The sequence below is a fragment of the Dermacentor andersoni genome, chromosome 5 (assembly GCF_023375885.2).
Source record: "Dermacentor andersoni chromosome 5, qqDerAnde1_hic_scaffold, whole genome shotgun sequence".
NCBI lineage: Eukaryota > Metazoa > Arthropoda > Arachnida > Ixodida > Ixodidae > Dermacentor > Dermacentor andersoni.
In genome coordinates, this window is record NC_092818.1 from 6291448 (window position 1) to 6304905 (window position 13458).

Below are 13458 nucleotides of genomic sequence, written 5' to 3' on the forward strand. Positions count from 1 at the left end.
TGCATAGCTGCACGCAAAATCTACGTGCATAGAAGGGATATGTAAAACAGGATTGTGCCTTTCTCAGTTTGTAATTTGCTTCTACGTATTTTTCGAGCAGTGCCCTGCCAGTACTTATGCTTATGTCGCATCTGATGCATCATATTGATGATATCTGATTTTTGGTTCACATCTGCAGCCATGCTATACTTTAGTTAGATTGCATTTTCAGCTAATCACAATAATTGACTATGTAATTAAGCAAGCCGCTCCTCAGAATTATAACGTTCATGCCGTTATGTGGAATGAAAAGCTACCATATATGACAAGAAATTTCATGCACAATTATGTAATGCCATTGCTGCTTGCAGTTTTACACTAATTTGCTACAGACTAAATAATGTTGTAAACCTAATTTTCTTTATTTGTGAGAAACTGGAATGAATCAATCACAACATCAACAGGAAAGTACTTTCGTGAGGATGCCAACCGAATGGGAAATATGGTACGCCTCTGGGCCGCTTTGAGGTTGGGCGGGATATTGCTGCAAAACCACAACAACACACGCTTAGAAACAATGGGGAGCAGCCCATACATGAATAACTTTATGTGAAATATTTATAACGAAAGCTGGACCTGCGGCCTTACATGAGAATATATGACACGTTTGCAAATGCACTGTACTTTCAATCAGGGACATCCATACGTTGTACGGGACGTTATCAAACGAGCTGCTGTCCTAGAATATGACACTAAAAATCTTCTTGCACAATTTATCTGCCTTACCAGCCTCATGCTTAGCAGCTCATCTGGTAACCTCAGCCACATAAGTGCATGCGTTTTGTAATAGAAATGCGCTTGCTGACGATTAATTTGCTGCATATATCTCTTAGATCGTAGTGCCAATACTTTGGGAGTTTGCCTCCGTTTGTTCTATGTTTAACTTGTCATTGTATACTTTATTATTGAAAAATGGAGCCAATTCAAAATAAAGGATATTTCTTCACTGATATACAGATGAAACTTTAGCGAATTTGCTTATGTTTTATTACAAGATGTGTTGTAAAGTTTATGGGCGTTATTGTTATCTGATATCATTTTGTCAGTATGTTTCCCAAATTATTATTCAGTTTTCTTTTGACTGATCAATAAAGATTTTTACCTTTTAAGAGAAAAAATGTTACATTTGACTAACTCGGCGACTGGAGATCCAATTCACCAAGCATAAGTGCAAGAGCTGTTTATAAAGGAATCAAATATTCCCCAAATGTAAGTACTGCGAATCCCTTGCAACGCGTTCACGGCTCTACATCATGAGCGCCTTCATACTATTGGGAAGAGTCCTAGCACTTTGTTTTGACGGAGTACAATCTCTCGGTTAGGAGTACGAGCACTCTGTTTGGAGCAGTAAAAGTAGCCGGTTTCGAGGAGTAGAAGCACTCGTTCTGGGAGAGCACTGTTGCCCTTCTGGGGAGCGTATTGGCACTCGGCGCAAGAATACTGGCATTTCCTTGCGGTTGAGTAATAAAACTCTGTGAAGGAGAGTTATTTGAGTCTGTCTCAAAGGGGGTCGATTTACTCTCTAAAAGGGATTCAAATATAGGACAAGGAGATACTCCCTCGAAGAGAGTTCCTGGAACTCTGTTTTTACATGGCGCCCACACACACACACACCCCCGCAAACACTATTTTGCAGAAAGGTATCCCTCCGCCATATTGCGAATCATCGCAGTGGAAAAAAAAAGAACTTGGGGATATCAGTGTTGCAATCAGTTAATTAGGCAACTTACACGTTCTCCGGGACGACCAGGCGATCCGTGATCACCAGGTGGGCCCTGTACAGGTTTGAAAAAAAGGGCTTGTCAGGCTTGTAGTCGCATTTTATATTGATAGCAATTATATTGACACCCAGGCGGATTCCTGCTGACGGCATTCCCGTGAGGTTCCGTATAAAGTTCATGGGCGCTAAAATTGCTCGGCAAGGTTCGCTGCAGTGACCAATGGATGGTAAGAACTCGAATTAGCCTAGACTTGAGGAGGGAACCGAAGAAAGTGGTACAGCCGATCAATGAGTTAACGGTAAGAGGGAAAAAGAGGAATTCCGGATCAAGCTACAGAACAGGTATTCGGTTTTAACTCAGGAAGAGGGCCTTAGTGTTGAAGATATGAACGATCATCGTATGGACATCATTAAGGAGTGTGCAATATAAGTCGGCGGTAACTCCGCTAGACGGGATGCCAGTAAGTTATCGCAGGAGACGAAACATCTGATCAAGAAACGCCAATGTATCAAAGTCTCTCACCCTTCAGCTAGAATATAACTGGCAGAAGTTTCCCAGTTAATCAACAAGCGTAAGACTGCTGACATATAGAAGTATAATATGGATAGAATTGAACATGCTCTCAGGAACGGAGAAAGCCTAAAAGCAGTGAAGAAGAAACTAGGGATAGGCAAGAATGAGATGAATGCTTAAGAGACAAAGCCAGCAATATCATTAATAATATGGCAGAAATAGTTCAAGTGGCTGAGGAGTTCTATACAGATTTATATAGCACCATTAGCATCCTTGAAGATAATGGAAGAGATAATAGTCTAGATGAATTTGAAATCCCACAAGTGACGCCGGAGGAAGTAAAGAAAGCCTTGGGTGCTATGTAAAGGGGGGAAGGCAGCTGGGGAGGATTAGGTAAGATCAGGTTTGTTGAAGGATGGTGGGCAGATTGTTGTAAAAACTGGTCGCTTGTATACGGAATGCCTCATTACTTCGAGCGTACCGGAAACTTGGAAGAACGCTAACATAATCCTAATGCATAAGAAAGGGGACGCCAAAGACTTGAAAAATTAGACCGATCAGCTTATTGTTCGTTGCCTACAAAGTATTTACTAAGGTAATCGCAAATAGAATCAGGAACACCTTAGACTTCTGTCAACCAAAGGACCAGGCTGGATTCCGTAAAGGCTAGTCAATAATAAACCATATTCACACTATGAATCAGGTGATACAGAAATATGTGGAGTATGACCAACCCTTTCATTGATTACGAGAAAGTGTTTGATTCAGTCAAAACCTCAGCAGTCATGGAGGCATTACGGAATCAGGGTGTAGGCGAGCCCTATGTAAATATACTGAAAGATATCTATAGCGGCTCCACAGCCACCGCAGTCCTCCATAAAGAAAGCTACGAAATCCCAATAAAGAAAGGCGTGTGGCAGGGAGATACGATCTCTCCAATGCTATTCACAGCGCGTTTACACGAGGTATTCAGAGACCTAGATTGGGAAGAATTGGGGATAAGAATTAATGAAGAATACCTTAGTACCTTGCGATTCGCTGATGATTTGGCAGCAGGGGCAGCGGCAGGAGCCGACACTTACGTTTCATCTATTCTGCAGATTTCTGCAGACGCTCAACGACCTTCAAGAAGACGGTGGGCGGTTGCATCGTGACTTTGAGTGCGGCTGCATCGCTGCCTGCCTGGACTGCCTGGATCGCCTATGACTGATTGTGGGAGCCACGTGGATCTACGTCATGTCGGTTGCTCTGCAAGCCCTTTATAAGGAGCATTGCTAGCCCTTCGCCGTCATTTGGCAGCAGGGGCAGCGGCAGGAGCCGACACTTACGTTTCATCTATTCTGCAGGTTGGAAATCATTTTTTTCTATTGCTTATAGTCTGCTTTTCTGCTCTGCTGCCCTGCTGCCAAGTTTTGTCTGAGGTGCTCGCACTTTTTGCTTGTTTCCCGTGTGTTTCTGCTGTTGCCCAAAATGGGAAATGACGAAATTAAACGGGAAATAGCGGATCTCAAACGTGAGTTCCGTAAGGAACTTCGAGAGCTCAGGCAAAGTGCAGAATTTACTAGTGGACAGTATGAGCCTCTGAAACTAGAATGTAAAGAACTTAGAAAGGAAAATACCAACCTAAAAGCAGCACAGGAGCCTCTTCTGCAAGAATTTGAGAAGCTGAGAAAGCAAGTGTGTCAGAACTCATTAAAGATAGTGACACAGGATCAATATTCGAGAAATAGGAACATTGAGGTGAAAGGTGTTCCTTGCTTGCAGAATGAGAACCTTGGGAACGTTCTGCAGAAGGTCGGGGAAGTGCTTGGCGCGCCGATAACTGAGCAAGATATTGATGCTTGCCATCGCGTTCCTGTGCGGAATTCTGATACTGTTAAGAACATAGTAGTGTCTTTGAATCGTCGGTTGAAACGTGATGCTGTGATCAAAAAAGCGCGAAAAGCAAGGATCACCGCAAAAGACATCGGTTTTTCTTTCAAGCAGTCTGTCTTCGTGAACGAGCATTTGTGTCCTCAACTAAAGCAACTGCTTGGCATGAATTCGGCGAAGAAAAAGGAAATGAAATGGCGCTTTGTATGGGTGAGGGACGGAAAAGTATGCGCGCGAAAAACGGAAGAGTCTAGTGTTGTTAAAATTACATACGAGGCAGACCTAGCTAAAATCTGCTAGTGGCGATTGGCAACAAACACTTTTTCTATCTTATTTTGCTATGACCGTACCACGCAACCTTGTTCGTCCTGGTTACGCCGACTCTCTTACCTTTTTTGCATTTTAATGTTCAGTCTGCCCGTAATAAACACGATCAGATAGAAGCATTTCTTAACGAATTCACGTTTAGGTTTGACATAATAATGATAAGTGAGACGTGGTACAACTCGAAAGATGATGTCATTTCCTTGCCCAAATACCAAAGCTTCTTTCTAAATAGACCAAACCGCCGAGGCAGAGGTGTGATGCAGATGGTGTCAGAAAGCCTTTCATGCGACTTGATTGCAGATCTCTCAAAAACCACACCGGACTACGAAGCGCTTACGGTACAATGTGGATCCTATGTCTTCGCTGTTTTGTATCGACCACCTGATGGTAATAGTGAAAGATTTCTTGTCAGTTTAGAACAATTACTGTGTTATGCTTACCAGAATAGACTGTGCATAAACATACGCGGTGAGTGTAACATAAACTTACTGCAATCGAATACAGTTTCCCGCAATCTGATCTTACTCCTTGATTCTTTTGGTTGTGCCAACGTGATACAAACACCCACTCGAGTCACGTGCCTGTCTGAATCCCTTATCGACTTATTACGAACAGCCCAATGCTAGATGTCAATGCTGGTATCATTGCCGCTGATCCAGGTGATCACTTGCCGATATACATTTTTTCTAAACAAAATAACACACTTAAAGCGAGCCGAAACCAATGTAAATATTTCGTCATGCAGGAAATAAATCCAAGAACAATGACTGACTTTCGGAACCAACTTCGAAGTGTAAACTGGGCACCAGTATCCGAGTGTAACGATGCTGATACGGCCTATGATGCGCTCATGCATATCATTAAAAATGCGTACACAAGTTGTTTTAAATTAAAAAACGTAAAAACATCTAGAAAGATACGGGAACCTGGTTAACAAATGAGTGTTTAAAGCTAATTCGTAAAAAAAAAACCAGTTGTACTCTCACTTTGTGCAGTCTAGAAGCCCGGACGATCTTTCTGCATTTAAGAAATACAGAAACGTCGTAACTAAGTTTCTTCGAGATACAAAAAAAGAGTATCTGGAAAAGCCATTTATTGATGCTGATACCAAAGGCGACCTAATTTGGCGTGCGCTTAATAAGCTCCTAAATCGCGACAGAAGTCGTTATGAAGAGCTCGAGATTTCAGAGAATGGGAAGCAGCTAAAGGGTATAGAATTAGCACATCGTCTCAATGAACACTTTACAAATTTAGTTATTAGCGCTCACAATATAGATGCTCTCAATTACTTGGGTGCGCCTAGTGTAAATACAGCGTTTTTTGAGCCTACGACACCGGATGAGGTTTACTCTGTTTTTATATCCTAAAGAACGGTAAGGCACGGGACATCAATGGTCTCCAGATTAAACCAATTAAATTTGCAATCGACTTGTTAGTGCCCGCTTTCACCCACGTATTCAATGTTTGCTTGTCTACTGGTGTTTTCGCTAAAAATGCAACAGGCAAAGGTTACTGCTCTGTTCAAATCAGGGTACAGAAATGACATGTCAAATTATCGGCCGGTGTCAGTGCTCCCTGTCATATCAAAAGGCTTAGAGAAGGTTATCTGTAAAAGGGTTATGTCGTTTTGTGAAAAATATCAGTTATTAACTCCGCATCAATTTGGGTTTCGTAAGGGCCGATCGACTGAATTTGCTCTGTTAACACAGAAGGATTTAATCTTGAACTGCTATGAAGAAACAAAATTAACAGTAGGCGTATTTATCGATTTTTCCGAAGCCTTTGACAGGATCAATCATATTACTCTACTAAAAAAACTCGAACATTACTGATTCCGTGGATTACCCCTGGACATTCTAAAGTCATACTTAACCCATAGGAGACAATGCGTTTACATCTAAGGAGAATACTCAGACCCCTTGAATTTAGAAGCTGGTGTTGCCCAAGGGAGCATATTAGGACCTATATTGTTTAACATCTATATAAATGATTTAACAAACATCAGTAACCTACCACACTATATAATATACGCAGATGACACCAGTCTTTTCTTCCAATCATGCAATGCTGATAGCTTATCACAACTAGCAAACACCGTCCTTGATAAACTATATTGGTGGAGCAAGGCAAATTCTTTACAGATTAACTCTAAAAAAACCAAAGCTCTTCTTTTTGCACCCGCCCAAAAAAATGCAAATCGTAATCTAAACATATTCTATCGATCAGAACGAATTGACGTCACCGCGGACGTGAAAACACTGGGAGTGATTTTTGATCAGCATTTAAGTTGGGACAAACACGTAGAACGCGTGGCAACAAGTATGGCAAAAGCATGCGGTGCGCTTTGTAGGCTTCGAGATGTTCTTCCGTTAAACCTACGGCTATTGCTGTATAACACCATATTTATTTCTCATGAAAATTATTGTAGTCTTGTATGGGGGACAACGTCGCAAAAAATATTCAGACATTATCTCTTTTACAAGAAAAAGCATTGCGCCATGTTGCTTGTATTTCTTACGGCAGTCATACAAGTACATTCTTTTCTAAGTTTCATGTTCTTCCATTTCATTACACTTATCAGTTTAGTCTTCCTATGAAATATAAAGAAAGCGTAAAACGAAGCCACACGGGATTTACTGGTATTTGCAATCTAAGCAAACCTCATCACCTCAACTACGACATTCGGGAGCGAGAAACTTGGGCCGTGCCTTTTTCACGAACTAATCATGGAAAGGACAGACTACCGTGCCGCATATCGGTATTACTGAACAGTCTTGAAAAAGAAAACATGGATCTTAGGACTGTTCCACGTCGAATTTTGAAGGAATATTTCATTAGTCGTGCGGCTGCATGTGATTAGTGTATGTTGTATTTGCATTTCCTTTTCTTAGTTGTAACTTAAGCATGGAATTGTTTTTCTATTTGTCTTGTATGTGAAAGTGCTGTTATATATTGTTATGTAATTGGAAAAATGTATTGCTTCACCACGTTACATAAATCTGTATTTTTCTGTTAAGAGAAGGCATGTTTTGCTGGTAAAAAAAATGTTGGTTATAGTGTGTTTTCAAAAACGCATGTTCTCATTCCCTTAGACATGTTTTTCAATAAATATTTTATGTACCAATGTATTCTTGCGTGAAAAGTGTTCACAAACTGGTCTGCTGCCAAATACTGTAGGGGCAGGGCCTTTGTCAAGCCGCTTAAAATAGCGGCTTTTCGCTCCTGTCCTGGCATTTGTACATTTAAAGTTGAATGCTGAAATAAAGGAATGAATGTATGAATGAATTCATGAATGAATATTGCCTTGCTTAGTAACTCAGGAGACCAATTGCAATGCATGCTCACTGACCTGGACAGGCAAAGGAGAAGGGTGGGTCTAAAAATTAATCTGCAGAAAACTAAAGTAATGTTTAACAGCCTCGGGAAGAGAACAGCAGTTCACGATAGGTAGCGAGACACTGGAAGTGGTAAGGGAACACATCTACTTAGGACAAGTAGTGACCCCGGATATGGATAAGGAGTCTGAAATAATCAGAATAAGAATGGGCTGCGGTGCGTTTGGCAGGCATTCTCAGATCATGAACAGCAGGCTGCCATTATCCCTAGAAGAGAAATGTATAACAGCTGTGTCTTTCCAGTATTCACGTACGGGACAGAAACCTGGAGGCTTACGAAAAGGGTTCTGCTCATATTGAGGACGACGCAACGAGCTATGGAAAGAAGAATAATGGGTGTAACGATAAGGGATAAGAAAAGAGCTGATAGGGTGAGGGAACAAACGCGAATGAATGACCTCCTTATTGAAATCAAGGAAAATAAATGGGCATGTGCAGGACATGTAATGAGGAGGGAAGACAACCGATGGTCATTAAGGGGCATGGACTGCGTTCCAAGGGAAGGGAAGCGTTGCGGGGGGGTGGCAGAAAGTTAGGCGGGTGGATGAGATTAAGTTTACAGGGACAACATGGGCATAATTAGTACATGACCGGGGTAGTTGGAGAAGCATGGGAGAAGCCGTTGCTCTGCAGTTGGCGTAACCAGGCTGATGATGATGATGATTAAGGAGGCTGCAGCCCAGGGCCTCACCTCGGACAGTAGGGGAAGGGGGCCCATTTATTCTAACCTGCTTAGTATATTGAAGCATGCGCAACGCATCTTCGAGCGACATATATGAAGCGAGAAAACCAGAACGAGCACACAGGGCCCCCCGCCTAGTGTAACAGCATGTGTTTAACCTGACCATTTGGGGAGAGCTTGTCGAGCTGCAAAAACAGGAATTCCTCGCCACCTTGGGGGCGCCCTCTTTCTTAGGAAGCGAGGTGCGTTTGCTTGGAAGAGTTCTTGTGGTTTCCTGTGAGTCCGTCTGTCCAGTGCTGTCTGGAGAGGAGGGGCAAGGGGGAAACACCTAGAATAGGTAATGTGGGATGAGGACTTAAATCTCCTTTGCTCCTCGTCACCACCACGCCCCCTTCTACCTCTCAAATAGTTCCGCCACTCTCCTTCTCACAGATAGGATGTGCTGCAGTACCCAACAGTGCCACCCATTCGACTTTTCTTTACCGTGATGGTAATTTGGGCGGAGGAGGATGGGTCCGATAGCAGATGGTGATGAGTCTGATGGCAGAGTCTAGGCAGGAAAGGAAAGAAAATGTGAAACGTGCCTTTGCCCGCTTGCCGTGGGGCATGGAACGTTCATGTTCGGGCTGGGGTTGTGTAAGAGTGAAAGGGGAAGTTGGAGAGCCGGACACCAAGGCCTTTCTCTAATGGCAATTCTTGCCTAGTGGCTGCGCACCCTCGCGAGTGTTCGACGGGAAACTTAGGTCAGACTGGCCACCGAACTTTCCAGAAAGAAGTAGGAAAAGATGACTGAGAGGCGACGGAGGGCGCGTAACTTCGCCCGCGCTAGGAGTGGCCCTCTCCCGTTCGTTCTCGCGCTCGGCATCGACGGGGCGAAAGAAAAATTGAGAACCTCCAAGAACAGATGATTGCTTCTAGCCAATAGGAAGACGAGACCAGAACGGGAGAAGGAGTGACTTTGTACGGAGAAAGAGGGAATTTGTACAAGGAAATCTATGCGTATATGAACGCCTGCTTTGGCGCTAGTAACAGACAGATGCGCCGCACGTCTATAAAAGGAAGTTCATCGCGGGCTGCGATTCAGCCCCGAGCCGCCGCTTAAGCTTGCATAGGCCTAGGCCCGCCCGCTGAGGAGCTCCCGGGGGACGCACTACTCTCGGCCAGCCACGGAACATCCAGGCAGCGTGTGCCAGTCATCGAGACGGCCACCATTGGACACTTGCGGTCTCTTCGAACTGACGAAGTGCCCAGTGAACAATTAGCATCCATCCATGCGAAAATGCTCGGTCGGAAGCATCAAAGTGGTGCGTCTAAATGAAAGGCGAAGTTAGAAAGAGAAGAGCGTGAAAATAAGCTACCAATGATGACAACGTACCTACTGAATGCAGCTTCCGCGAAGCAGTATGATCGCTCTACCGAGAGTCCGTGTCAAACTCCCAATAGTACCGACTATGATTCTGTGGAAGGCTTGCCAACTCCATCACCACGGTTTCCTGGCAAGAAGCAAGGTTTGACACATCTTGGTTGTCTGGATCCTGTGAAAACGGCGCCAACCTCGGTCGTCCATATTTCTGAGCAACCGACGCTTACCGAGCCCTGTCCTGCTCCTGAGTCAGCAACGTCTATGCTAGTCGGCCGTGCCCCTGCCGCAAAGCTCCAGGTGTGCGGTCCGCCACGGCCGATTTCTACTACTACTGATCAACAGGTGCCAAACCTCCCCAATGAGCCTTCTACTGACGAGCACCAGGAAACAACACTCCAAAAACCGACTCACTTGTTTCCTGTTCGGCTTCAAATAATAATGTTCCCACCCACAAAGTGTGCCCGAGAGGTCAAATGAGACGGCTTCTCGTTGCGGCAACAGAGAAGTACAGACACCCCAGCAGCAAGAGGTACGTTGCGAGATTCTCCGAAATGACCTTGCTAAGTGGCTGGACGTTATTACTGAAACTGTCGGAGTGTATGCCTTGAGAAAGGGCCATTCTATTTTCAAGATCGGGCAGAAAATTTTCTGTCTTGCGAAAGACAATACAAATCTCAGAAACGCTATATGTCACCTCATCTTTTCGTGCGAAAGGCTGTAAATGGGGAGGCGTACGAGCGACAATGGTTAATGTACTCGTAGTCCAAAGGTTCCGTTTACTGTTTCACGTGTAAACTATTTTCGATTTAAAGCAACCACAGTGCTTTCACCACGCACCACGCAAGAGCAGAAGAAAAGGTTTGCGCACATGAAAATAGCATCGAGCACCGGAACTACGTGGCAGCATGGCTCGCCCGCTCTAACTCGGGCAGCTCAATTGACAAGGAGCTGGTTAAGCATCTTGTCACTTAGACCGCTTACTGGACAGAGGTGTTGAAGCGCGTAGTCGTTGCAGTTAAGCTTCTAGCTGAGCGCAAGCTAGCGTTTACGGGCAATGAGAAGATTTTTGGCTCACTGACAAATGGCAATTATATGGGAGTGCTTGAGGCCATTGCGAAGTTTCATCCCTCTTTAGAGGAGCACATCAAACGCTACGGGGAGAAAGGAAAAGGTCACCTATCGTATTTGTCAAAAACCATTTGTGATGAATCTATCGAGCATATGCCAAAGGCTGCCGAGGAACGTCTCGTTGACGAAGTTAAACGCGCAAAATACTTCTCTTGTTGATTCGACTCCAGACCTTACTCACGTTGATCAGCTGTCTATTCAGCAGTCTATACTATTTAAATAGGAAAGTGTACTAACACTTTCTTGGATTTGTCCCAATTGCATCGCATACCGGCTTGTATCTTTTCGATATTGTGATGCCCTCTTGACGGCCAATGGCATCTCAATTGATTATTGTAGGGGCCAAGCTTATGATAATGCCAGTCATATTTCAGGAAAATACAAAGGACTCAAGCTGAAATCAAACACCTGAACGAATTGGCTGTCTGCGACCCGTGTGCTTGTCATTCACTGAACGTAGTTGGCGCGTGTAGCGTTGAGGCAGTCAAATTTTTCACTGTAATTAAGAGACTGTATGTGGCCTTTGCTGCCTCGCCTAAGCGATGGATGTATCTTTTGGACAGCATGGGCCGAACTGGCCAGCAGCTTGTTCTGAAAGGTCTCTCCGAGACGACGTGGTCAAGACACGCTGAATCATGTAAGGCCATTCTGAAAATTTTCAATGCAGGCTTCTGTTGCCTTGAAGCTATATCAAAGAACGAGGAAGAAAACGGTGCCACTAAGAACGAAGCGCACTCTCTCTTCAAGAAAATGACAAAACTAGAGACTGCATTCGTGGCGATTTTCTAGAGTGAAATCTTGGAGCACTTTGACAAAACGAACGTAGCTCTTCAGAAACTAGGCCTAGACATTTCAACTGCTGTAGGCATGCTGAGCTCTCTAACAGGCTTTGTTAATTCTTTGCGACCTCTCTTTGAGGCCTTCTAAGAGAGAGCACGCACGCTAAGTACCAACCAATGTTACGAGGATGAGGGCAAACGCAACGATAGTGCGCTACAAGATGAAAAAAGCATATCGTAGAGACCTACAACGTCGTACTTGACAGTGTAGGCTCTCCTATGCGAGTGCGAAAGGCTGCCTACACTGAACTCTGCGAAACGTTTGGATTCTTAAAATTAGGAGCAAGGCCTCTCTGGCACAGCAGGCTGACAAGTTGGTGAAAACCTACATAAATGATTTGGAGCCAGCATTTTCCGATGAAATCGTACAGTTTGCGAACTTTCTGCACAACTCTGTGTGCCAGGACACGAGTCCCTTGAGAATAATGAAGTTGCTGCACGAAAGAAAGCTTATTGATGTATTTCCGAACCTTTCTATTCCTTTGCGAATGTGCTTAAGCATACCCGTGGCAAACTGTGAGACCGAACGATCGTTTTCCAAGTTGTCGCTGATAAAAAATCACCTTCGTTCGAGCCTCCTTGACAAGGTGAACTCGCTTGTTATCGTGTCCATTGAAAGTGATCTCCGCGATCTATCCTTCGAACAGACTATATCTGATTTCGCCAAAGTGAAGGCGCGAAAAATGCCATTTTAAAGGAGGACTGTTCGCGCCATACAAGAATAAGTCCAATAAGCTTGTTGTGTCGCCTTCCAGCATCCACGTTGCCAATGAAACTCTCAGCAGTGTAATTCAAGGTATGCAAATCTTCGTTGTTCGTCTCTTGTTTATTCTTCTTGTGATATTTAGCGTGCTTATAAAGAACTGTATTTTTGTTGTTTTTGATAGTACCACGTTTATTTGGTGTCGTCCTTGCTTGTCTTACCTTTACCGAAATTATTTTCAAATAATGTTTTGTTTTTACTGTTGATAATTTTCATCTGTATTCTAGTGCATTTTTATGGTGTTTTTATTGCCTTAAGTATTGTACATACCTATTGCATATTTATAGAGTAACGGGTATAACGATTACTGCAGTCTGATGCTTGAATTTTGTTATAGAATGTTTTGGATACAACCATGCGTCTCCTCACGGAATTAAACTGTGATGCAAACAAAGCCTAGCTTCAGAATGATCGACATCTGAGCTGTGTTGTCTTTTCTACGTTCTTGTTCCTCTTGAGTGCACTAAACTTTTCCTCAAAGCCTAGTTTTTGCTGAAAGCAGAATGCAGATTAATCACAAAGTGAACATATGTGTTGTTAACATAAGCAAGTTTGTTGTTTTCCTTATAATGATAACAATAATAATAATCCCGTTGATCGCACTTCGTCCTTTTTATTTGGTGGAATTAAAATGAAACATAGCATATATCCAGTAGAGTAGCAAGCGACAGGTGGGGGGGGGGGGGGGGTCAGTATGGGCAAAGGAGGCCTGCATGCGCATTAGCCCAGGGCCCCCGCTTTTCTTAATCCGGCCCTGCCACCATGGAAGAGGGGCGACTGCCGTGAACCGAACCCGCATTGAGGAGCTGCGTGGCT

At 43.8% G+C, this 13458-nt stretch overlaps 1 protein-coding gene across 1 annotated transcript in view; it reads right to left on the reverse strand.

Moving 5' to 3' along the window:
* Positions 1-13458, reverse strand: part of LOC126529915 (uncharacterized) — a 934270-nt gene that overhangs the window by 747577 nt on the left and 173235 nt on the right. Inside the window, exon 5 of the mRNA XM_050177364.3 lies at positions 1770-1814. Within this exon, the coding sequence (XP_050033321.1) occupies positions 1770-1814 (45 nt within the window). The remainder of the gene's footprint in view (positions 1-1769; positions 1815-13458) is intronic.